Source organism: Squalius cephalus, assembly GCF_949319135.1.
Source record: "Squalius cephalus genome assembly, chromosome: 24".
Lineage (NCBI taxonomy): Eukaryota > Metazoa > Chordata > Actinopteri > Cypriniformes > Leuciscidae > Squalius > Squalius cephalus.
The window spans coordinates 3,482,747-3,510,310 of record NC_137145.1 but is presented as its reverse complement, the minus strand read 5'-3'; the positions used below and the strand labels follow the sequence as shown (position 1 = coordinate 3,510,310).

General features: G+C 43.4%; 1 protein-coding gene across 1 annotated transcript; it reads left to right on the top strand.

Annotated features, from left to right (window-relative positions):
* Positions 1-26,908, top strand: LOC307152926 (uncharacterized protein). Its single transcript, XM_079861922.1, has 5 exons — positions 1-699; positions 16,299-16,426; positions 16,958-17,282; positions 21,978-23,034; positions 26,485-26,908. Exons 2-4 carry the CDS (start codon positions 16,336-16,338, stop codon positions 21,979-21,981), a joined length of 420 nt encoding a protein of 139 aa, XP_079718048.1. The 5' UTR covers positions 1-699; positions 16,299-16,335; the 3' UTR covers positions 21,982-23,034; positions 26,485-26,908.
* Positions 26,909-27,564: the final 656 nt, after the last annotated feature.

Sequence of the window (27,564 nt, the reverse complement as noted above, 5' to 3'; positions counted from 1 at the left end):
GCACTGCACACGGATGTGTGAAACAGGCGTTAACTTCTGCGTAGCTTTCTCATCGTACTCATCACACTCCACTGTTATGGTGGCCATTTCAGTAGATTTACTCACTAACATTGTTGTGGAAACATAATAAGCATGGAAACTAAAATATGGTAGCGCACATTCTATCAGCTGCAGTTCTGGCGTATCAAGTAGCATGAGTCATGACTAGTGACATATCTAGGAAATTACTGTTTTGAGTAATCTCCCCTTGTGTTCCGCTCCAAATGTTTCTTTTCTCTAGCCTTTTTGCCTTTGACTTGTGTATTTTTAAGCAGCTCCCACTCTTTGGTTTGTTTGTTTTCTGCTTAGCTGATATTTTTTTGTATTTTGACAACATTTGTATATACGCATATTCTCTTTCCCCTACGAGAGTTTTGTATGTTGCTGTTTTTTTTTTTTGGTCAAAAAACAACCAACCAACCAACCAAACAAACAAACAAACAAACAAGTGCTGAAAAGTGAAGAAGAAGAAAAAAGTTCTGTAGACCTACATGAAACATGAAGACTGAAAGGAAGAATGAAAGACTCAAGAGATGAACTTATTTCTGTTTCCGGACCGGTATTGGGGCGGTGTCACACGGCCCAGGTCAGACACTGACGACTCCTCTCTTTACTTTTCGCCGTGGAATCCTTTACTTGCAGTCAGACAGCAGGGAACAGGTAACTATCAGCTTAACTGTGTTAATGAATACTATGTGGATTTTTATAAAGTAGTAAGTGATTTTTTAATCGGTAGGCTATAGCCTACCTTCAGTAATGAATTTAACTGTTAATTGTTGTAAGCAACAAACCTTTGTTCTTAAATTTTTAATTTTATGTTGTTTTCTTTCTCAAAACGTGATTATAGTCTATTATTTCATTTCTCTTGAATCTTGATTGACGCACGGTTTTAAAATAATGTGGGCTTGGGTCAAAAATGCCATCAAAATTAAAATCAATTCCTGATTATGCAACATCATGCAAGAGTGCAGATATCCCTGAATAGCCTATATTGCAAATGTGATAGAGTTTATAGAACAGTTCGACAAACAAGAATTTTAGATATTAGCTATACATTTAAGGCACGGTAGTCTGTTTTTTTTTTCCTTCAGCGAAAATAGGAGAGCCACAGTTTTACCCAACAGCAGTTTTCGTCGTGAAAGTTGAGACAGTTTTATATCGACGAGATGCATGTAACGGCAGTGGAAAGTAGGCTACTCAAAATGCTCTTCTTGCTGTGACCAATTTCACTCAACTGCGTGCACATCGTGACAAATTTCTGGATGAGGATGATGAAATAAGGGCTCCATTTTATTTCACGTTCAAAAACAAAGAGGACATGCACATATTCATGTTAGAGATTAGGGACAGCAAGAACACTATAGTTTCATCATTTTACAACACTGAAAATCTTTTTTTGTATTTTTTATTTTATTTTTACTTTTTGGTGTAATTGCGCCTGTATAATTTTATAAGAAATGATCAATGGTAATATGGTAATGGTAAAATAATGGTATGTCCGCACTGAAAGGTAAATGTAAATGAAATTGTATTCTTGGTTATGTCTCCAACAAAATAATAATATTAAGGAATTAGAGTTATCTTGAATTTAGACTAATAATAAACTGAATGTCTATTCAAAAGTTTGTTTCTCTTACGAGAGTTCTCTCGTACTGCGTTTGATAAAACGCTATGGGAAAAGTCTCTTTTCACGAAACACTGAAGCAAAAAATTATCCTTTAATTTTCATATATGTAAAACGCGTTGCGGCAGCAGCAGACAGCTGAAGCAAGACGGCTTGTCTGCTCATTGGCTGCTCTGCGGCAACTGCATAAGCCTATCGAGCGCAGGCTGATGCAACATCAGACCAATGAGGGCCCTCCTTGCCACTTCCCGCCGAAACGGGCGTGGCTTACCTCTATAAAAGGAGCTCGAAAAGGCTGATTCACTCAATTTGTGATCTCTTCAGCGAAGCGCACGCCTCGCTGGATCACGAGGAAGCACGCGTCGTCTGATGCAAGCACTTCAGCGGGACGAGCCCTTGAAGCCGCTGGCCAACGCCGCCTTCTACCGCCGTACCTGCTGCGCTTTCCGACGCCATATCCTTTACATTCTTGTTCTTGTGTTTGTGTGTGTGTGTGTGTGTGTGTGTTCGCTTTGCAACACACACCCCTAAAAGAGCTGCGTCTTTTTCAAGATGCCTTCTCATGCAGCGCTCGCGCTCGCTGACGGCGAACGCCTTCACTCCGAGCCAATTGCCTACGGTGACTCTGAGGACTCACCGGGCATCCTTCCGAGGCTGCCCTTCCTGGAAGCGGATGGCGGGATTAGTTTTTCTTTACGTTACAAGAAAAGCTACCCTGCCTCTGCACGCATCATTCACCGGCGAAGGAGAAAAGAGTGTTCTTAGTCCCACCGTTGGTCGGTCTGACCTCTTTTCAAAAAGATGCATTTTGCAGCCAGCGAGCGCGTAGTACACGCTTGCCTGCAACCGAACACCGTTTCTACGGTTCCCGCGCGTCACTGGCGAAAGGAGAAATGGAGTGTTTTCAGCCCCGCTGAAACTGGGCGATTTCCACTCTTCTCACATTCTGGCATTTTGCAGGCGTCTGAAAATGCAAATCACTCTGTCTGTTCCCCGAGAGGCAACTGCAGACGTGTTTTTTGCTGGCCACGAGCACGTGGTACATGCCTGCAAGCAAACGCCAGTGTGGATAATATTCGCGCTGACTTTGTCTATGTATCTTCACTGTGGTCCAGTGGTTGATTCTTAGACTTGCGCGCGGGCGATCGGAGGTTCGAACCCCAGGCCGGCCGGGAGAAAATATTTATGCCGCCGAATGCAAATCACTCTGTTTGTTCCCCGAGAGGCAACTGCAGACGTGTTTTTTGCTGGCCACGAGCACGTGCAAGCAAACGCCAGTCAAACGCCGCACTGGCGCCAGTCAAACGCCGCACTGGCGTTTGCCTGCAAGCAAACGCCAGTGCGGATAATACTCGCGCTGACTTTGTCTATGTATCTTCACTGTGGTCCAGTGGTTGATTCTTAGACTTGCGCGCGGGCGATCGGAGGTTCGAACCCCAGGCCGGCCGGGAGAAAATATTTATGCCGCCGAATGCAAATCACTCTGTTTGTTCCCCGAGAGGCAACTGCAGACATGTTTTTTGCTGGCCACGAGCACGTGGTACATGCCTGCAAGCAAACGCCAGTGCGGATAATACTCGCGCTGACTTTGTCTATGTATCTTCACTGTGGTCCAGTGGTAGATTCTTAGACTTGCGCGCGGGGGATCGGAGGTTCGAACCCCAGGCCGGCCGGCAGAAAATGTTTATGCCGCCGAATGCAAATCACTCTGTTCCCCGAGAGACAACTGCAGACGTGTTTTTTGCTGCCCACGAGCACGGCCGATGATGCTATATGTGTAGAGAAGATGCCCACTGCTAGTGCCCATCCCTACACACTAGCACAGCCCTTCACACAGGGCCCGCGCTCATATATTCGACTCGGGTCGATCACGCACGCAACATAGTGAACGTGCCCACTGCCTAGTGCCCACAAACACTATGTTCTGCATGCCTTGTGGTTTCTGTAAAGACGAAACCTGTGTGCATTCACTCTGCTCAGACAGACAGTGCACTCATTGCAGTAACTGTGCCCGCTCTCCCGCGCCCACACTTACTCACGGTATTTCTGGTCCGGCCACGGCCGATGGTGCTATAAATGTAGTGTCGATGCCCACTTCTCAGTGCCCATCCCTACACACAAGCACAGCCCTGCACTTAGGGCTCGCGCAAATAAAATTGACTCAGGTCGATTGCGCTCCCCACATAGTAAAAGTGCCCACGAACACTATGTCTATCAGATAACAGGCTCTCTGTAAAAACGAGACCTATGAGCGCGCGCGCTGCTTACACAGGCAGCGCGCCCAAAGCAGTAAATGTGTCCGCTCCCAGCCCACATCTACTCGCACACATGAGTCCCACGGGACTCGCGCAGCCCTCCCTCACTCAGCCAAGCACTGTTGTAAGGTCGAGGACGAGCGCTCCGCCCGCTGTATTAAGCGCGCCCCCCGCCTCAAATGCCGCAGGCATAACGCCTACGTTTGTGAGCCCCGTAGCACCTCTGTCGCACGGCGAACAGAGCGCGCTCTGTATCCGGCCCTTAGCCAACCATGCAGATGCATGGGCAGCGCTTCCAGGGGTTTCGGACTGGGTCTTAGGCATTATAAAGAGAGGCTTCTCGCTACAGTTTTTACGACGCCCTCCGCGCTTCACAGCGCGCGTCGAAACTTCGGTACCGCTGAAAGTAGCACACCTACTTCGCGCCGAAATATCAAAACTGATAAGCAAAGGGGCGATAGAGCTTATTCCCCGAGATCAAAGCGAACAGGGGATATACAGCAGATACTTTCTAGTCCCCAAAAAGGACGGCGGTATCAGACCCATTCTGGATCTAAGACGACTGAACAGAGTGTTAGTGAAACGCCGTTTCAAAATGCTCACGACCAGCAAAATTCTCGCGCATGTTCGCCGGGAAGACTGGTTCATGTCGATAGATCTGAAGGGCGCGTATTTTCAAATACAGATAGCGTCACATCACAGGCGATTCTTGAGATTCGCCTTCGAGGGTCAGACATACCAGTATACAGTCCTGCCTTTTGGCTTGTCCCTGGCACCTCGTACATTTACGAAATGCATGGACGCAGCGCTCGCTCCTCTCAGACACAGAGGCATGCGAGTGCTGAACTATTTGGACGACTGGTTGATCCTAGCCCAATCACGATCTCAGCTCATAGAGCACAGAGCCATTTTACTCGATCACCTCGAGAATCTTGGTATCACGGTCAATTGGGCGAAGAGCTCACTGAACCCCAGTCAAACGATTCCGTTTCTGGGTATAGTTCTGGACTCACAGTCCATGACAGCGCGGCTGTCGCCACAGCGCGTGCTGAACATTCAGCGCGCGGCGAAGTCTTTCCGCTGCGGCGCTTTCACCCCGCTCAGAAAATTTCAAAGGATGCTGGGTCTCATGACCTCAGCATCGTCAGTTCTCCGGCTGGGCTTGCTCCACATGCGCCCGCTGCAGTTCTGGTTGAAAGCGCGGGTTCCGCGCAGAGCGTGGGTGTCCGGTCATTTATGCCTCAAGGTCGATCAGGACTGTGTCACAGCCCTGGTGCCTTGGATGGCGAACGGCTGGTACCAATCAGGTGTAAGCCTGGGGACTTCCTCGAGGGTGAGGATGGTGTCTACGGACGCATCCACCTCGGGATGGGGAGCGCTGCTCGAGGGCAGACCGTTCTTCGGCCTATGGTCGGAACGAGAAAAGCTCCAACACATAAACTGCCTAGAAATGCTGGCAGTGCACAACGCGCTGACGCATTTTTGTCCCCACATCAAGGACCAACATGTCATAGTCCGTTCGGACAACATGGCAGTGGTGTCCTACATAAATCGCCAGGGCGGTCTGAATTCCATATCTCTGTACAGGCTGGCGAAACGCCTCCTACTATGGGCTCAGCACAACCTACGCTCGCTGAGAGCAGTACATGTGCCCGGGCTGCTGAATGTGGGCCCGGACAGACTGTCCAGGAACAACGTTCCTACGGGCGAATGGTCTCTACACCCACAAACAGTCCGGCTGTTGTGGGAGAGATTCGGCAAAGCGAGGTGGACCTATTCGCGTCCCACGAAAACGCTCACTTCCCCTCATTCTTTTCAAAGACCGACAGCGTGCTGTCCCAAAGGTGGCCGCGCTGCCCGCTATACGCTTTTCCCCCCGTCTCCCTCCTGCCTCAGGTGTTGGAACGGGTCAGGAAAACAAAATGCCCAGTGCTGCTTGTAGCACCGTTCTGGAAGAACCAGGCATGGTTCCCAGTTCTGATGCAGTTAGCAGACATCGCTCCATGGCCAGTGCCGCTGAGGAGAGATCTCCTCTCGCAGGCCAGGGGCTCGATCTGGCACCCACACACGGAGCTGTGGTCCCTTCATGTGTGGGCGCTCAACGGATACCCGTTGGTCTCGCAGAGGGAGTCATGAATACCATCACGGAGGCTAGAGCACCGTCGTCCAGGCGGCTCTACGCTTCAAAGTGGTCGGTTTTCTCCGGCTGGTGTACAGCTCGGAGCCTTTCACCCCTCGAATGTGAGGTAACGGAGGTTCTCTCCTTCCTGCAAGAGCTGTTGGATTAGGGCAGATCCCCTTCCACGCTCAAAGTGTATGTGGCGGCTATTTCAGCGTTCTCCGGTTCAACGCTGGGTCAGTCACTGGGAAGGAATGATTTAGTCATCCGCTTCCTCAGGGGAGCTAGGAGACTGAATCCACCCAGACCTCCGTCAGTCCCTGTGTGGGACCTTTCTACGGTCCTGGCGGCCATGAAAGGTGCCCCTTTCGAGCCTATTCAGTCTATCAGCCTCAAACATTTATCTTTTAAAACAGTGTTTTTGATGGCTCTCGCTTCAGTGAAGCGCATAGGCGATCTGCACGCGCTCTCTGTGAGCCCGACGTGCTTGGAGTTTGGTCCTAACGACTCTAAGGTCATACTCAAACCTAAGCACGGCTATGTGCCGAAATCCCTCAACACGCCTTTTCGGGCTCAGGTTATTTCCCTGGCTGCCCTGCCGGCGTCAAGTGAGGAGGGGGACTCGAGTTTTCTTTGCCCTGTTAGGGCTTTAAGAACTTATATGTCCCGCTCTGCTGCCTTCAGACAGACAGAGCAGCTCTTTGTCTCGTTCAGCGGACGTTCCAAAGGAATGGCTGTTTCGAAACAGAGTCTATCCAGATGGATAGTTGACGCCATAGCGCTGGCTTATACTGCCAAGGACATTCAATGCCCGTTGGGAGTTAGAGCGCACTCTACGAGAGGCGTTGCTTCCTCGTGGGCTTGGTCCAGCGGGATTTCCTTACAGGATATATGTACGGCGGCAGGCTGGGCCTCTCCGTCTACATTTATTAGGTTTTATAACCTAGAGGTTCCCGCCTTGCAGGCTAAGCTTTTGTCGGTGTAATCTACTTACAGGCGCTATGCGCTACCGACTATACTGGGCAGAACTGTGTAAGACCCACGTTTTCCCGCATTAGTGCAGGCTCCCTACCCTGGCTATGTGATGTCATATTCGTGTCTGTGGACATGTCTATATAAGGACGGAGGAAACCCCTCCCGTCTTTAGACTCTCCCTGTGAGGTAATGTTAAGCCCACGGACGCTACAGTTTAGGGAATTAAGGCTTCCTCCCTTATTCCCTGACTCTGTGTGAGTCTATCTGGTGATTATGCACTGTATGCCTGAAATAGCTTCCGGTGATCGGTGTTTTTATCCCGGCACGCACAGCGTTTTGCAAGGGGTTCCCATAGCGTTTTATCAAACGCAGTACTCGTTCCCTCTTCTAGAGAGAACCGAGGTTACGTTAGTAACCGAGTACGTTTTTATACCAGGCTTTGAAAAATAAAGTGTGTTTATTATACCAGGCTGTTCGTTTTTGGAGGAAAGTGTTCATGACACAACTTAGCATTGTTTTATTTCAGTAAAGGAGCCTAAAGGCCTGTGAGCAACAGCAAGAGCAAAAAGTAACAGCAGGAGTAACAATAACCATTAGATAGTTTTAGGACAGAACAGTCACTAAGATTTAAAAATGAAAATGTGACAGCGCATGCATAGGCAAAACTGCTGTGGTAAGCCTGTGGTTCTGCATATAGGGGAGTGGGGACTGTTGCATTATGACATATTATGACTGAAAGCAAATTATTTACTTTTCAACTCCGAGTTATTATTTTTTTTAATTCAACCTTCTTTTTTTGCAAACATACTTTGTAAAAAATGTCACTGCAGGCAGTCTTTACTTAAAAGAACTAACTCTGCTCAGTTAAACAGTAACTTGAACAAATACCAGTAGGGGTTCAGCGAAAAAATCGGCAGGTGGCAGCAGGAAGTATAGGCTAACTGCCGTTGACAGCCGGTGTGGTAAATCATGTTAAACCATACTAGAACATTTGAAAACTTTTTCAAACTTTCTGGCTAGGCTTTTTCAAGCCAACTTAAAGTTTGTCTACGAACTTTACCATCTAGTTCAGGATTGTGGTCTATCATTTTGATTTCAGAACAACAAATACAAAGCCTGTTTCAACAGTTACAGCTGCTTCATTAAAACTGAACTTAAATGATAGCAAAATATGATTTTAAATAAAGGTAATCGATGAGACAAAGGCTGCGTCCCAATTCGCCTACTACGCCCTAAAAGTATGTACTCTTTTTGTGAAGAAAAAGTAGGCTACATACTTTTGAGTGTGCAGTGTAGCAAATGAGTAGGCAAGCTTTGGGACACAGCTCCAGTCTATTTAACTGATCTTCTATCGCCCTATAATCCATCGCGCTCTTTAAGGTCACTAAATTCGAGGCTTTTGGTCATACCTAGGATATCCAGATCCACCAAAGGAGGGAGAGCATTTTCACATTTAGCACCAAAACTCTGGAATAGTCTTCCAGATACTGTTCGTTGCTCAGACTCGCTCTCCCAGTTTAAAACTAGATTAAAGACGCATCTCTTCAGCCAGGCATTCATATAATACTTTTAATCGTACTCGGTTACTAACGTAACCTCGGTTCTCTCTAGAGAGGGAACGAGTACTTGCGTAATATCTTACGCTAGGGGAAAACCTCTTTTCCTCGAGATACTGAAGCCAAAAAATTATCCTTAATTTTGCAATAATGTAAAACGCATTGCAGCAGCATGCAGACATGGGCGAGACAGCTCGCGCGCCCATTGGCTGCTCTGCGGCAACTGCACCAGCCTATCGAGAGAGGCCCCTCATGACGTCAGAACCAATGAGGGCGCTTCGCGCCTAATACGTCATGTCCCGCCAAAAGAGGGTGGGGCTCAGCTATAAATATAGCCTCGAAGGGCTGGTTTGACCAGTTTTTATCGCCGAAGCGAACCGGAGCGTGATGCATGCACGGCAAGATACGCAAGTACTCGTTCCCTCTCTAGAGAGAACCGAGGTTACGTTAGTAACCGAGTACGTTCTCTTACGAGAGTTTCTCTCGTACTTGCGTAATATCTTACGCTAGGGGAACACAGTGTAAAACGCCGTGCGTGCTTGAGATACAACACTAAAGTCCCAAGGGCAGGTGCCCGGGGCTCATACAGTGCCTAATCACACGGGACACACAGAGAATCCGGGAAGAGGGGCTAGAATAGCATCATTCCTGTAATATAGAGCTCTAATAAGAGCAGATTATATCAAGTGTTCCACACAGCCAGGGCGAACTCGGCCTGGACTGATAAACATGGGGGACTTACACACTGCCCACAGAAGTATACAGACGATCAGTGATCGACGCTCTAGTAATTTCAGCATCCTGGGCCGATAGCATCGGGCAGGCCATACTGAAAATTTAGACCGAGAGCAACTTAGCTTGTAAAGCGGGAACCTCGAGGTTATAAAACCTTATAAATGTAGACGGGGAGGCCCAACCTGCCGCCATACAGATATCTTGCAAGGCATTCCCACTAGACCAAGCCCACGACGAAGCCATGCCTCTTGTGGAGTGCGCTTTGACACCTAACGGGCATTGCAGGCCCTTAGATGTATAAGCTAGCGCTATAGCATCAACTATCCATCTGGATAAACTCTGTTTTGATGCGGCTAGTTCCTTAGAACGTCCGCTGAACAAAACAAAGAGCTGCTCCGTCTGTCTGAAAACGGATGAGCAAGACACATAGGCTCTTAACGCCCTGACCGGGCAAAGGAAGCCTGCGTCCCCTTCCTCTTCGGACACGGGCAGGGCCGACAGGGAGATCACCTGTGCCCTAAACGGTGTATTGAGGGATTTAGGAACATATCCGTGCTTTGGTTTGAGTATGACTCTCGAGTCATTAGGTCCAAACTCCATACACGTTGCGCTCACTGAGAGCGCTTGCAAGTCCCCTATGCGCTTCACTGAAGCGAGAGCCAGAAGAAACACTGTTTTGAGAGACAAGTGTTTTAGGTCTATTGATTGTATTGGCTCGAATGGGGCACCTTTCATGTCATCCAGAACCGTGGAAAGGTCCCAAACGGGAACCGAGGGAGGTCTGGGAGGATTCAGCCTCTTAGCTCCTCTAAGGAAGCGAATGACCAGAACATTCCTTCCTAATGACTGGCCAATCGCTGATTCAGCGAACGCTGCTATGGCCGCCACATAAACTTTGAGCGTGGATGGGGCTCTGCCCTTATCCAGAAGCTCTTGTAAAAAGGAAAGAACCTCCGACACCCCACAGTGTGAGGGTGAAGTGCCACGCGCTGTACACCAGCTAGTGAACACAGACCATTTTGAGGAATAGAGCCGTCTCATAGATGGAGCTCTAGCCTGCGTGATCGTGTTTAACACTCCCACTGGGAGGTTAACGGGTACCCGTTGATGGCCCACACGTGTAAGGACCAAAGCTCCGGGCAAGGATGCCAGATCGAGCCGTTCGCCTGCGAGAGGAGATCCCTCCTCACCGGTATCGGCCACGGGGCGGTACTCGTCAGCTGCATCAGGACTGGAAACCAGGCTTGGTTCGTCCATAATGGGGCGACGAGTAGCACCGAGCATCCGCTTTCCCTGATTCGCTCTAACACCTGGGGCAGAAGCGTGACAGGGGGAAACGCATAGAGCGGGCAGCGGGGCCAGACGCGGGCCAGCGCATCCCTGCTCTTGGAGAGAAATTCCTGACAGTAAGCGTTCTCTTGAGACGCAAATAGGTCTATTTTCGCTCTGCCAAATGTCCTCCACAGCAGTTTGACTGTCTGCGGGTGTAAAGACCATTCTCCTGCCGGAAGATTGTTCCTGGACAGTCTGTCTGGTCTCACATTCAGGTGGCCGGGCACTTGCGCTGCTCTGAGCGAGCGCAGATTGTGCTGAGCCCAGACCAGGAGGCGTTCCGTCAGCCTGTGAAGGGCTCTGGATCTGATACCTCCTTGGTGATTTATATAAGCCACCACTGACATGTTGTCCGAACGGACCAGGACGTGGTGTTCTTTTATTTGGGGACAAAAACGCCTCAGCGCGTTGTCGACTGCCATCATTTCCAGACAGTTTATGTGTAGAAGCTTCTCCCGTTCTGACCACAGGCCGAAGAACGGTCTGCCTTCTAGCAGCGCTCCCCATCTCGAGGTTGAGGCATCCGTAGACACCACCTTCACACTCGAGGAAGTCCCCAGGCTTACACCTGATCGGTACCAATCGGTCACTGTCCAAGGTTTCAGAGCTGCGATGCATTTCTGATCGACCTTGAGGCGCAAGAGACCAGATGTCCACGCTCTGCGCGGAACGCGTGGTTTTAACCAGTACTGCAGCGGGCGCACGCGAAGCAGACCCAGCTGAAGCACTGAAGATGCTGAAGCCATGAGACCCAGCATTTTCTGAATTTTCTTCCTTTTGAGCGGGACTAAAGTGCCGTGGCGAAAAGTTTCTGTCATGCGCCGAATACTCAGCCTGCGCTGCGGTGACAGTTGCGCTGTCATAGACAGCGAGTCCAGTTCTGTACCCAGAAAGGATATTTTCTGACTGGGAGACAGCGAACTCTTCGCCCAATTGACTCTGAGACCCAAATTCTCGAGGTGGTCAAGTAATATGGTCCTGTGTTCTATGAGCTCTGACTGTGATCGAGCTAGAACCAGCCAATCGTCCAAATAATTCAGCACTCGTATGCCTCGGAGTTTGAGGGGTACGAGCGCTGCATCCATGCACATCGTGAATGCACGAGGTGCCAGGGATAGGCCAAACGGCAGGACTGTGTACTGATATGCCTGGCCCTCGAAGGCGAATCTCAAAAATCGCCTGTGACGTGACGCTATTTGTATTTGAAAATAAGCGTCTTTCAGATCTATCGACATGAACCAGTCCCCTTGGCAAATTTGCGAGAGGATTTTCCTGGTCGTGAGCATTCTGAACCGTCTTTTCAGAAGTGCTTTGTTTAGCCGTCTTAGATCTAGAATGGGTCTGAGACCCCCGTCTTTTTTGGGTACCAGAAAATATCTGCTGTACATGCCCCCTTCGCTCTGAGCCTGTGATAAGGGTTCTATAGCCCCTTTGCTCAGTAACTTCGCTATTTCGGCTCGAAGTAGGTGTGCTACTTCCTCTTTCACCGTAGTTTCGATTCGCGCCGCTTGGCATTGCGGGCGTCGACCGAACTGTAGCGAATAGCCTCTTTCTATAGTGTTCAGCACCCACTTTGATACCCTGGGAAGCTCTGCCCACGCTTTCGCGTGAGTGGCTAAGGGTAGAATGATATCTGGGCTCTGGTCGCGACCTAGTGGCGAGCGGAGAGCACCGGTGTGCTGTAACATGAGCGCCACGCTTGCAGCGTGTGAGACTGGGGGTGCGCTGATCAGAGTGGGCAGCCTGCCCGCACTCAGTTCTCCTACAGCGGTGTGCTGAGAGAGCGAGCGGGGCGAACCCCGTGGGGTTTATTATGTCTGTGAGCGAATGAGGGCGCGGGACATCGGGCCCATGCAAAACGCTGAGAACCCCGTCTGTTTGTGCAGATGGTATGTGCGTTGGTTTCGTTTTTACGGAAACCGTGAGACATGTAGTGTGTAGTGTTTGCGGGCACTGGGACGTAAGCACAATCACTACATTTGGTGCACAATCGACATGAGTCGATTTTATTTGTGCGGGCCGTGTGTGGCGGGCCGTGTTTGTGTGTAGGAATGGGCACTGGGCAGTGGGCATTTTTACTACACTCCTAACACCATCGGCCGTGGCCGGAATACCAGAAAATACACTCTTTATGGGATTTATCTGGGTCGTCGTAAAAACGGCGTTTGTGTGCAGGCAAGCGGGCTGTGTTGCCGACTTGTTTACTGCAGAATACGCTGGAACAGTCGCAATTACTAGAACTGAGCGAGCGAGAAGTTTTGGTGGGAGTCCGGCCGCAGCGGCTAGGAATCCTTTGTGTTGCCATAGAAACAGTGTTTGGGTGCAGGCGAGCGGGTAGTACAATGCGCTTGTTGGCTGCAAAATACACATCTGCAGTCGCCTTTAAGGGAACTGACAGAACGAAAGCATTGATGGCATAAATTACATTCTAGTAGACCTGGGATTCGAACACGGGTCTCTCGTGCTAAAGCCTAAGATTCTGCCACTGAGCCACAGGGGGAGAATACACATGCTTTCAGTTAGCACGACCACATAACAGAGCGTCAACATGCTTGAATGGGTGCAGGCGAGCGGGTTGTACAACGCGCTCGTTGGCTGCAAAATACACATCTGCAGTCGCCTTTTAAGGGAACTGACAGAGCGAAGCACTGACGGCATAATTTTATGTGTCGGTAGACCCGGGATTCGAACACGGTTCTCTCGTGCGAATGCCTAAGATTCTGCCGCTGAGCCACAGGGGGAGAATACATAAGTTTTCAGTTAGCACGAGCATATAACAGAGCGTCAACATGCTTGAATGGGAGCAGGCGAGCGGGTTGTACAACGCGCTCGTTGGCTGCAAAATACACATCTGCAGTCGCCTTTTAAGGGAACTGACAGAGCGAAGCATTGACGGCATATTATGAATGGGGCGCAACTAGGGCGGGGCGGCTTTTCTTATAACGTAAAGAAAAAACTAACCCCGTGACCGTACGCTTCCGGTCTCCCTTGTGAACGGCGCAGTTTGCGCGGCTCGAACAGAGGGAGAGAGAAAGCTAGCCCCGTGATCGTCCGCTCCTGACATCCCCTGTGAACGGCGCAATTTGCGCGGCTCGAACAGAGGGAGAACAGATATCATCCCCCACAGACGCGGCTTCTTGGTCTACATCCACGACGGAAGCGGCGGCACGCGGCGGCCACTGTCCATCAGGAAGAGACTCAGCGAAGCAGGCGGGCGCACCGGCGAGCTTTGCGGGGTGGGGGAGGTTGCGGAGGTGCAGTCTCGGAGAAGGATGCCAGGCGAGTCCTCAGAGTCACCGTAGGCATTAGCTAGCGCGAGAGCTGCGTGATCCTTTCCAGGAAAAAGGGGTGTCTTGATAAAGACGCCCGGCTCTTTTAGTGCAAAGGGAGTGTGTGTCACGGCGGCGAACACACACATACACAAAACACAGTAGCAGAGAAAGGATATGTACGCCGGAAAGCGTGCGCAGGAACGGCGACTGAAGGCGGCGAGTTGTCGTCCAGCAGCTTCAGATGTGGCGCTAATCCTGCTCAGTGCTTCTATCAGACGGCGCGGCTTCTTCCTCTCGGGATCCAGCGATGCGTGAGTTTCGCTGAAGAGATAAAAAACTGGTCAAACCAGCCCTTCGAGGCTATATTTATAGCTGAGCCCCACCCTCTTTTGGCGGGACATGACGTATTGGGCGCGAAGCGCCCTCATTGGTTCTGACGTCATGAGGGGCCTCTCTCGATAGGCTGGTGCAGTTGCCGCAGAGCAGCCAATGGGCGCGCGAGCTGTCTCGCCCATGTCTGCATGCTGCTGCAATGCGTTTTACATTATTGCAAAATTAAGGATAATTTTTTGGCTTCAGTATCTCGAGGAAAAGAGGTTTCCCCCTAGCGTAAGATATTACGCAAGTACGAGAGAAACTCTCGTAAGAGAACTTACAGTTAAATCCGACCTCTAGTTCATAAACGCCAGAGGAGAACTGGCCCCCGACTGAGCCTGGGTTCTCCCAAGGTTTTTTTTTTCTCCATTAGGTCACTTGATGGAGTTTTTCGGTTCCTTGCCACTGTTGCCTTTGGCTTGCTCAGTTGGGGATATTTAATTTAATTAATCAATCAACAATACTATTGATCAGCATTACCAAACATGGACGTTCCACTAGAAACAAACATTGATGTATTGTTTTAATTTATTACTGTGAAGCTGCTTTGATACAACCTATGTTGTGAAAAGCGCTATATAAATAACATTGGAAATTAATCTAAATTCATGAACTCACGAAACAAGAGTTGCATTAATGCAGCGCAGAAAGTAGAGAAAGAGATAGGAAAACCCGTCTGCTCACTCTGCAGCCTGCAACCGCTATGGCATTAGTGTTAAAACAGCTTGCCATAGGAAACTATTCTTAATACGTGAACGCATCCACTCATTTGTTCCAGCTCAAAGCAAAAGCGGAGTTAAAAGAAATAGTAATTAGTCGTGCAGACTAATGCTTGGTGGCATGAAGCGCCAAAACATAGTGCACAGCAAAATGTCTGCTTCAGAACTCAGAGTCCACCATAAAGCAGCCACACGACACAAGAAGCGTAAGTGCCAAATCAAATGCACATCAAGCTTAGAGGATTGAGAGTCGAAAGGCTCGTCAGGCCACTTGATGTTGAGCTTCTCTGTAGCACGCGCTCGAACGCTTCCTGGCCACTGGGCGGGAGAGCGTCGGCCGCGGTAGCAAAATCCTCAGAATCAGACACTACGGTGAATAACATCAAATGACATCACGTGCCTCTGGACTGGGGCATAAATAATCATGGAGAAACTCCACCGGAGAATCAGTGTTTCACACACTTACTGTGTGGGTCGTCGCTTGCAATGAACGAAAGTCAGAGACGCAACGACGCAAATCCATTGTGCTGCAGTCACTGAAACACGAAGAGGAAACATCGTAAGAAGAATGCTTACGGGCAAGATAAATCGCTTCTTCTAAAAAAAAGAAAAATCTGAGGAGCAGATGGCGCGTTCACTAAGTGTGAGTGATGTGCCACTGGGGAGGCGCCCGCGCCATCAGCCAATAAATTGGCGTGATTCTATACTGGTTTAGACAATCAGAGCTCCGCCCCTACAGCGTTCTTATTGCATCATCGCTACACAGTGTCGAGTGAACCTATGTAAGAGAACACTGATTCATCCAGTAATAAAACAAGTGAAGTAATTAGGAATCATTCATTCAAACTAATTTTATAAAAATAATTCATTCAAATTAATAAGAAACATTTAAATAGACTGCAGCAATTAGTATTTTGTCAGAACCTCTAGCAAGTTACATGTTATTTTGTTTAGGTGCCTGTTCAGATTGTGGTAGAATCATGATCTCTATTTTAAAGAAAAAAAATTGTGATTCTCTATTTATTTAGAATCGTGAAGATCTAACCCAAAGTTACCAGAATTTAATGCTTTGGTGCTGTTTTTGTGAAAAATGTCTTCCCGGGGGGCCATAACCCCAGACCTCCTACAAATGTATACATACTCTGGAACATTCTTGGGGGGCCTATGCCCCAGTAGTGATCAAACTCTAGAAACACCCCTGCTATCAACATCATTATTTATCGCTGCATTCTTCAGTCAGACATATTAATACACATTTCTTGGTCCATTTGGTGAAATACTATGTTTTTTTATACAGATACACTTGCTGACCAGAAAAGGATTTGATTGAGACCATGGTGGACTGGATTCAGATCAACATAATCGCTTTGATATTCATAGTATTTGTTTTGGTATTATCCAAGAAATCACTCCGCCGCAAGTATGGTAAGTACACAAATCTCACAAACATACACCAAGAGTGAGGAACACTGATATAATGATTGTATGTGTGTGTGAATGTGCTCTGATCTAAAAGCATTATTCTCCCATCTCACAATCTACAAAGTATTATCCATCCATGAAATAGGATATAGTTTTTTTCTATGCACAGATTAAAGCTGCAGGCTATAACTTTTTTGTGTTCAAAATGTACAAAATTTATATAATGAACGAGTACATCATGAATCCATTTTCCAAACCGTGTTTTTGTCTTATCCTGCATTACTACGGTACAGCACAGTTTTATGCTCTGACTATTTTAGACCGTTCAGGTTGTCACCATGTAGAGTAGCTCAGTACCTGCGTGAATCATCATAGACATAAACGGAGAGAAGGAGCTCCGGCTACAATGTTCTTCCACAAGACACATGCAGTTCTGGTTATGAACCGCTAGAGAATCAAAAGTTATGGACTGCAGCTTTAAATACAGAATTAGTACCTAATAAATTGCTTAGAAACCGCTGTGTTTTCTGACAGGATGGGATAAAAAGAATCTGATTTCTGATGCCTTCAATTCTAAGCTCAACTCTCAGCTCGAGTCTCAGCTCAAAAACAACGCCCAGAAGGCCCTAGATGCCATTGATTCTAAGTGCACACTGACTGCTTCTTACAAGCGAGCTGATCAGGGCCAGCATGTCTTCAACAAAGAACTCCTTGGGTTCCACCGCAGTGTACTCGAGGTCCTGCTGGAAGATGTTGGGGGCTATGAGCAGCTGGAGAACCTGGAGCTGGACCTCAAGATCCCCCTCAGCCAACCTGTAAAAGATGCAATTAGCAAAATGAAGGCCAAGTTCGGGTCAGTGTGTGTTTGTGTGTGTGTGTGGCAGGTGGGATGAGTGCTACAGTAGACACCTTAGTGTGTAAGTTTTGTATCTGGACTATAAAATGATATCAATAATTATAATAAAAAATGTCACAGCTCTCATACTCATGCAGACCACATCTAATGCGTTGCGGTGACACCATCCATGGACCAAAAACATCTAAAGCCTTATTTGGCTGGTAATTGTTTCTCGTGGGGTTATAAGGTATTTTCATCATTTAGAATGGCTAGTCTGTGATTTTATTGCCATCTGAATCCAGAAAGTCTGCATTTTTCCCTCACTACACTGCATGAAAATCCCTGGCCGAATTACCACTGTTTTTTGACAAACACCAAGGTTGTGTGGTAATTTAATTGCCGTCCGAATCCACATCTCTGAGTTTACAAGAAGAGATCAATTCAAAATTCACTGTTTAAATCCGTTTTGGCCACTGCCGAGCACCGTACGATAACTGTTGCACCTTTGGCATGTATTTTAAAGATCTAGCCTACACTTTTATTACTGAAATGCTGGAAAGTATTTACAAGAACAATATCTCTTTACCACTCAATAGAGAAAGAAGAAAAACACGTAGACATTTGAAATGGGTTGTTATTATGTCAGCAATTATATACATTAAAAAATAAACAAAGCAGCTTTGTCTTTACCTCATGTAAATAAGAGGATGTATTAACTTATTTCCGCTAAATTCCACATTTTGAAATTCACATTATGTAAGATACAAATACAAAACTCTAGGGGCCCTATCATGCACCCAGCGCAATGCTAGTGTTTTTTGCTAGTTTCAGCCCGACGCAGTTATCATTTTCACCTCCTGCGCCACGTTGTTTAAATAGCAAATGCATGTGCGCCCATGGGTGTACTGGTCTGAAAACGAGGTGTGGTCTGGCGCATTGTTGGCACTTTGTTATTTTGAGGCAACTGAAATAGACTGCGCCATTGACCAACAAAAACCTGGTCTAAAGTCAATGGTGCAATATTTTATAATATTTAAAGTCCACATGAAATCAAAATTGACCATATTTACTTTGTTTGCCTAAATTGATCGTTTTGTGGTGAACAATTCATCCAAGTCAATCCACACAAAAAAATGTTTTGGCTTCGTAATCTTTAATCAAAATCTGAAAATGCCCCTCCCCATGGGGAGGAATTGGTTTGGGCAACGCTTAACCACTCCCCTCAAACCGTTAGTCTGTTATGAGCAGAGATGGAGAGGAGGAGCGCTAGAGTAAAACCCTGCCCTCTGTTCAATATTCCGTTTCACTGGGAAATGCGTCACAACACTGGAGAAAAGTCGTTTGCAACTTCCGGTTCACGCGGACTTTAAATTTTATATAAATTTTAATAAAAGGATTACAATGTAAAAGATTAATATTGTGTGTACATAAAGATATAGTGGAATCCGGCTTGTCTCGTAGATGGTCTGCTTGAGCACTTTAACCTCGCGCACGAGCAGATCCGTTTCCTCGCTAGAGAAGCGTTTAGTTTTTCCGCTTTCAAGTTCCGCCATGTAAATAGCGAATCCGCCATGGTGCGAGACTGATGGTGCCTTCACGTGCTATGGTAATTATGGTAAATACCAAAAGCCGACATGGAAAATGCACATGAACACCCCCTCATGTGGTATTTTCCACTGGGCAACTCGTAGAATATTTTGATGCACGAGTTGCCGAGATGAGATAACCTTTGACCTTTTCAAAATGGCGGAGAGCAACGCAAGAGTCGTGAATACTGTTAGCGGATAGTTTTTGTAGCCTATACAATGTTGTGTCATTAACGATTGTAATATAATGCGTTAACACTCAATTTTCAACTTCGCCGCAATTTCCTTGGTTCATATTTAATCATTTTATGTCATGTTTTATTTTTTTTTAATTATTAATTATGTTTTAATAATCAGAATAGCACCACATTTACGTTTTTTTTTTTGTTTTGTTTTTTTTGTAAAGATAAAAAAGATACTCTACTGACACAGACCTTGCGGGTACTACATTACGACAACAAAAGCACTTGAACACAACACACTGGTAAATACCAGTTCACAAGTGGAAAATATCATCTTTTCCAGAGCACGTGAAGGCAGCATGAGTGCAACTGGCTTTTAAAGGGAATGGGAAATTACATTCTGATTGTTTTTTTAGTTTTTTTTTTTTATACAGTCTATGGTTTTACCCAAAGTTAAACATTCTTCAACTCTCGGTGACCGGTAAAAAACGCAGAATGCTTAGCTCTTCAGCGTGAAATAGACGCTCAGCGCCTCATTATGCTCATGGCGTTCTAAAAACGTGGCTCTCCCATTGAAAACAATTGGAAATATACGCCAGCAGCATGAAAAAAAACGTGAATGACCTACTTTATTGTAAGGGAATTGTAAAAAAAAAAAACTAGAATAGCCTACAAATGGATTAAACTATACCATGATTGACAACATGTGGTTTGATACCTTGCAGCAGCCATTTTGTAAAATTAATTTTTCATGAAAATTGTCACTGGTGTTACTGTCACTGGTGTCACCTTTCTTATGGGTAACAACACCAGTAACACCAGTGACTCCCATTTATAGATAAACTTTATTCAAAGCTATTCATTTAGATTGTATTCCAAATGTAACAATTTTGTCTCATCTACTTAATTACAGTTGAAGAATAATGATATTTAGTCTTATGCATGTCATTGGTGATTCATTGTGTCACTGGTGTTACTGTCTTTTTTTTCTGTCACATTAAATACTATGTCACATCATGTGACATGATAATAATTTTACATCTATTTAATTCTGCTACACTCAAAAGTTAAGATTTAAAGGGTTGCATCATTACTTGATTTTAACTGGTTTTCAAATATTTTCATTGTTATAGCAAACACTTGATTGCGCAAACGAACTAACCTCATTCAAGCACACTTTTAACAAACCTGATTAAAATAAATAAACATAATCTCCTTATTTGTTGCATTATTATTATTTTCTGTAACTTTGACTAGGCTACATGTGCTGAAAAAAAATCAGAAATAATATATATATATAAAAAAAACTTTAATATTGCCAAAAAAGTAAGGTAACACCAGTGACAAAAAAAATGGTACATGTGGGCTTTAAATAAATGCACAAAAAATATAAAAAATCATTAAGCTGTCATTTATGTGTTGTATTTATGTATAAAGTCAAATGGTAATCTAATAATGTGGTCTAAGTTTAAATGTTAGAAAAAGAAATCCATTTTAAGACACCTTGCCATACCAAAAGTGGACGTTCCTGTAGAATGACCCATATATCTTAAATATTTTATTTTGGATGTGTTCATTGTGATTATATTGGCTGGGTTTATAAAGGTTTGTAAAATTGACAGGATATCTTTGCTTGGGGCATTTGGAAACAAAGCTTGTAGATTTCCGAATGTAATTGCGTACATCTCTGACGATTATACTGTGTGTGTGTGTGTGTGTGTGTGTGTGTTAGCATAGATTATAAACATAGATTAAACACACTCGCAACAGACACACTCCAAAGTGTTATGGCGTTGCCAGCGGCACTGAGTGGAGTTTTGCTGCTGTATAGGCTATTGGACACACACCGTAAGGGTTGTGATCATATACTTTCCATCTCCTAGAGGAGAATATTCTGGAAGTAACACCTTTCTGAAATCTGGGTAATGCTCAAACCACTCTTGCACCAGTGCTGAATGGTGAAATTGGAAATTGTCCCAAACAACTACAGAATTTCGCTCTATTTGCTCCTGATCAAGTGCATTTCATTGACTCGGGAGTTTATAAAATAAGCCATTATGTGTTGTGCGGCCCCAATACAGCGTTGTGTGACAACACTAGTGGATTGCAGCACTTGTCCAGGGACAATGTTTATATTGGGCTGAACTCTCTGTTCTACTTTTCTCAAGGAAAGACCATCATTTATGACATGGTCAATTAAGGTGGCTCTGATTTAATTTGAAACCCGTCTGTACTCTATCCTTCTATCTCTCCCTCCTCTTACACCTTGCTCTCCCCTTCCCCTCGGTCCATGTCTTCTTATATTTTCTTCTCTTGCCCTTTCCTCTAATACCATTGCCATCTCTTCTCCCTCTTCTCCTCTTACATCCTCAGCTCTTTTTGCTCCATCTCCTCTACCTCTACCATCTATTCCTTTCCCCTCATCTCTTTTTTAACTCTTTCACTGGTCCTCTCCCTCTCAATATTACCCTTCTTATATCCTATCCAAAACCTCTCACTCTTACACTCACTCTTCCTTTTCCCATTCTTCTTCTATAATAAAGGCTATAAAAACTATAACAGGCTATTATTATTTATTAATTAATCAAGTGAAAGAAATTACGTTTAATTTGGTTTTATTGTGCACAATTTGTTTTCGTACGCTTTAGTAAGCTATGCGTATTTTAAAAGTAATATCATTCATTCTTCTTAGAATAATCATTAACTGACAGTTTGATGAAGGACCCGACTTGACCTTTAGCTGCTCAACAGTTCAACAGGCGCAAGTTATAAAAAGGATATTTTTGACTCATGGTAGGCTATTAGCATTGCACTTAGTTCTGAACCAGTGCATAAACAGCTTCAGTTCCATTTCCCTTTTTAGATTAATTGACATAATTAGACATTTTCACTTTTAATTTCAGTTGTTATAGCTATATTGTTTTTGGTGTTTTATCTCTGTAGGTCAGATAAGAATGATTTCTACGTGGATTTTAATGCATTTTTGTTCGGAGACTATGTGAGGGAGCTCCGAAAGGCACTTGTGGCATACCTAAAGGCTGATACATCTCCCAACGAAAATGATGGGAACGGGATCCAGGAGACTCTTCAGCGGGTGGAGTTAATCGCCGATCAGATGGTGAATCATGAGGTGTATGTGGACCCAATGGCCCGTGATCGCTGGCTGAAAGAACACCAAAACCATGCGAAATACAATCTGGTCATAGATGCATTGAGAAGTGGGCCTATGTTCCGGAACATCCTGCAGGCTTTCCAAGAAGTGTCACGTAAGATCCGTGTCTTTCGCAGGACAAACATATGGGAAGGTTAGACAAAAAACAGAAACTATATCATTCTGAACATAAACGTTTATTTGAAATTGCCATTAACCGGTTAATAACGTAATTTTATTGCTCTGTTTAATATTTTAAAATTGGCAATCAAATAGTAGGCTAGGCTACGGATTATGCAAATGTAACGTTGACGCATAAAAACGTGAATGAAATACCCACGCTCAGTTATTGTCAAGTCATAATAGGTAGGTCACTATAGCAATATGCTGCCATTAGAGGTAGGCCTAAATATACTGCGAAAATTGCTGGATGGTTGAAGAACCAATAGGGATGTTCATTTGTTTTTTTTGTTTTGTTTTTCTGATCGAAAATCGACGTTCATTAACCTAAACAACAAGATTATGTTAGATTAGATTTAAATGATAAGTGTCTGTGACGCTGAACATTTGTTTTCCAGGGGTTTCGTTTTGCATGCACAAATAACAGCATAAACAGCACAGCATGGACTCACATAGTCACAGCACGCACCTGCAACCTATAGGCCTACTCAGAGTTCATTTTATGAAAGAACATTTTTTAGTTTATGAAAGAACACTTTGAAGTATACTCTGTAAACTACTAGTTTTGTAGTTTTATACATTGTTAATGGAGATGATGATTTTGCAATTATACTGCCTTGATTAATGCTTGATTTGCTTTAAAATGATATAACCTAAGTAATAATAATGCTTTTGCTTAACCCTCATGTGGTCTTCGGGTCATTTTGACCCGGAGAAGATTTTCTTTTTCCCAAAAATACTAGTTAATGTTATCGCATTGGACTGAAACTTAGTGACTCTGTTCCCAAAGGGTATAACTACTTCTCAAATTTTTTTTGAAAATTTTCGTACTTTTTTTGCGGGGGTTTTGATACCTTGTTACACTTGTGGTCTTCCCGGGTCAAAATGACCCGCCTATAAAAAATAGCTTATAAATCACTCATTATACCATATTTTCACCCAATCTTGGATTCAATCTTTTTGTCAACTTGTTCTCTTTCAATTAGGACTGGTTTTATATTTATATTTGCATCTAATTAATCGTAGGCCTCATTTATTTGACAGTAGGGATCTCATTTTTTGAGTAAAAAAAACATTATTTTTGAATAATTTTGGAAATATTAAATGAAATCTGAAGAAAATTGGCACTGTTTATCACACTAGTCTACTTTAATATTTCACTAGGAATTTTATTTTAAAAAACTTTTATTTTGTAAAAAATGGTACATAGTCACACTTGTGGTCTTCCCGGGTCAAAATGACCCGACTATAAAAAATACTTATAAATCACTCATTATACCATATTTTCACCCAATCTTGGATTCAATCTTTTTGTCAACTTGTTCTCTTTCAATTAGGACTGGTTTTGTATTTCCATTTGCATCTGATTAATCGTGGGCCTCATTTATCTGAGAGTAGGCATCTCATTTTTTGAGTAAAAAAAAAATATTTTTGAATAATTTTTGGAAAAATAAAATAAAATCTGAAGAAAATTGGCACTGTTGATCACACTAGTGTACTTTAATTTTTCACCAGGAATTTTGTTTTGAAAAACTTTACTTGTGTACAATATGGTACAGAGTTACACTTGTGGTGTTCCACTGGGCCATTGAGGGCCATTGTGGGCCATTGTTTCAATGGGCCATTGAAAGTTAATGGGAGAGACCAATGCAAACAATGAATGGAACAACACAAAATAGGTATCATTTTAAAGCGTAGAATCTCAGCTTTTTAATGCATCTAATCACTTTGATCAACTCCTAACGAGAGCTGAGTTATCACTCTAAAACAAGAGTGTTCCCCCGCAGGCGCCACCTAGCTGCGAAATAAATAATCATAATATTTTTCAAAACTGTTACCTTGATCAACTTAAAATAGGTGTCATTTGAAAGCTTAGAGTCTGAAACTTACAATGAATGTAGCCAGTTTGATAAACTCCTAAGTAGTGCTGAGTTATTTGCTGATAAATAGAAAAAAACAAATTCATAATTTATAAACTACTTTTTTACTACATTCAGCAATATGTCAAATACATCATACAGCTCAGATAGTCCTGTGTCATATGTCATTTGAAAGGTCTCAATTAGTAGAATACAGCAAGCATAATTGTTTCAGGCTTTTTTCTAAACTTGAGTGAGATTTTTGTAAAAGAAGCCCTTCAAGAGACCCATGTGTAAACCATACATGGATGATGGAAGTTTAGACACATTTCCACTCGTAACTTCATGAAACATGCTCCGATTGTGGAAAATGACACATCATTATTTACAGCAGATGCTTACAATTAAAATGAGTCCAAACTCAACATAATCCATCACTCAGAACTAAAGATATTCCTCATGGAGTTCTAACACAAAAAATACTACAGACACACAGACTCACATAGCCAAGCAAGGTAGCTTAGACTTGGCCTTTTTACTCGTAACTTCATGAAACATACATCGATCATGGAAAATGACACATCGTTATTTACAGCAGGAGCTCACGATTAATAAGAGCCCAAACTCAATATATTCCATCAACAAGATCTAAAGATATTCCTCATGGCGCTCTAACACAAAAAATACCACAGACGCACCTAGCCAAGTATATACTCATGAAGCTCTCACGTTTGGTTTTTGCTCATAACTTCATGAAGCATGCACAGATCGTAGAAAAATGTACATCATTATTTTCAGTAGACTATCACAATTAAAAAGAGCCCAAACACAGCACAATCCATCACTCGGATCTAAAGATATTCCTAATGGAGTTGTAACACACAAACCCCCACAGGCGCTCACAGAGCTTTGAATATAGATGTAGCCTAGCACTTATGTCGCGTTTTAACTCGTAACTCAATGAAGCATGCATAAATTGTGGAAAATGGCACATCATTATTTACATGAGATTGTTAAGATTAAAAAGAGCCCAAACTCACCATAATCCATCACATGCTCATATGTGTACATAAACAATGAACATGCTCCTGAAAATGTTTCAGTCTCTCCCATTCACTTTCAATGGCCCATTGAAACAATGGCCCTCAATGGCCCAGTGGAACACCGCAAGTGTAATTCTGTGCCATTTTGTACAAAATAAAAGTTTTTCAAAACAAAATTCCTGGTGAAAAATTAAAGTACACTAGTGTGATCAACAGTACCAATTTTCTTCAGATTTTATTTAATATTTCCAAAATTATTCAAAAATAATTTTTTTTTACTCAAAAAATGAGATGCCTACTCTCAAATAAATGAGCCCTACGGTTAATCAGATGAAAATAGAAATATAAAACCAGTCCTAATTGAAAGAGAACAAGTTGACAAAAAGATTGAATCCAAGATTGGGTGAAAATATGGTATAATGAGTGATTTATAAGCTATTTTTTATAGGCGGGTCATTTTGACCCGGGAAGACCACAAGTGTGACAATGTGCCATTTTGTACAAAATAAAAGTTTTTCAAAATAAAATTCCTGGTGAAATATTAAAGTAGACTAGTGTGATAAACAGTGCCAATTTTCTTCAGATTTCATTTAATATTTCCAAAATTATTCAAAAATAATGTTTTTTTTACTCAACAAATGAGATCCCTACTGTCAAATAAATGAGGCCTACGATTAATTAGATGCAAATAGAAATATAAAACCAGTCCTAATTGAAAGAGAACAAGTTGACAAAAAGATTGAATCCAAGATTGGGTGAAAATATGGTATAATGAGTGATTTATAAGCTATTTTTTATAGTCGGGTCATTTTGACCCGGGAAGACCACAAGTGTGACAATGTGCCATTTTGTACAAAATAAAAGTTTTTCAAAACAAAATTCCTGGTGAAAAATTAAAGTAGACTAGTGTGATAAACAGTGCCAATTTTCTTTAAATTTCATTTAATATTTCCAAAATTATTCAAAAATATTCAAAAATAATGTTTTTTTTACTCAAAAAATTAGATCTCTACTGTCAAATGAATGAGGCCTACGATTAATTAGATGCAAATAGAAATGTAAAACCAGTCCTAATTGAAAGAGAACAAGTTGACAAAAAGACTGAATCCAAGATTGTGTGAAAATATGGTATAATGAGTGATTTATAAGCTATTTTTTTATAGTCGGGTCATTTTGACCCGGGAAGACCACAGGTGTTATAGGGTTTTGAACACCACATGAGGGTTAAGTAGATATATTTGTAACCCAATTATTAATGCTGAGCAGAAAATGTATGGTGTGATTATTACTATTAAGAAAACTACTTACTTGCATGAAATGTATGTATGTATTGACTGATTTAGAGTAGAAAACATTTATGTATTAGAAATTGATTTTATGATAAATAGAAAATGTATTAGTTAAGGTATATGTTACAGACGATTAAGAAGAGAAAGAGAAGACGAAGAGTCTGGGACCTGCATTGGGAAGTCTGCATATAAAAGACTGAGAGAGAGACTGAATTGACGGATACTGAATAGCGCAGTGTCCCTCGATGCCTGAAACCAGCTGATTGTACCTTAATTGAAACTTATCATTGTAACTTTACTATTGTAGGCTACTTTTATATAACTTTTGTTAACTTTAATAAAACTTATATTATTGGCAAGATATTGTCTACCAGAGTGGTAATTGAAAAGCCTTAAGCAGGAACTGACCACAGGGAAGTCTGCTGAACAGTTTGTAAGTATCTTTTGAATACTTATAGTATTGTCCAGGTTCAACTTTCCTTATACCTGAGAATAATAAATGAATAGGTAGAAGGTGTGAAGATTAAAGGACACACTATAAAACAACAGTTTTCTTTAAGTGAAAATAACATCATACTTAAAATATCCAATTTATTTATTATTTTTGCACTTTATACTATGTTTCTATTTAGATACTAATTTTGTACTTTACCTGTTCTTTAACTATATATCCATTTTAAAAACCATTCCCTTCTAGCTTTATGCATCCTTTTTTTTATCAAATATATTTATGTAAGTACATTGTATAAATAATAAACATTAATTTCTGCCTTATATTTTTCGAAAAGAAACAGACTCATTGGTCCAGTCAGCATAATTTATTCTGGATTAGAACATGAGCTGAAGGCACAATGTATTTTTTTTCATTAGCATGACAATTAATGCATATTTTAGGTCACACATTTGGAATGCATTCGGATTACTTTTACAGAAACACAAAATAAAATCCTGTTCAATCTTCGTGCCATATATCCTGGCAAAACAGTTCAGCTATGCCATACTGTATACAAAGT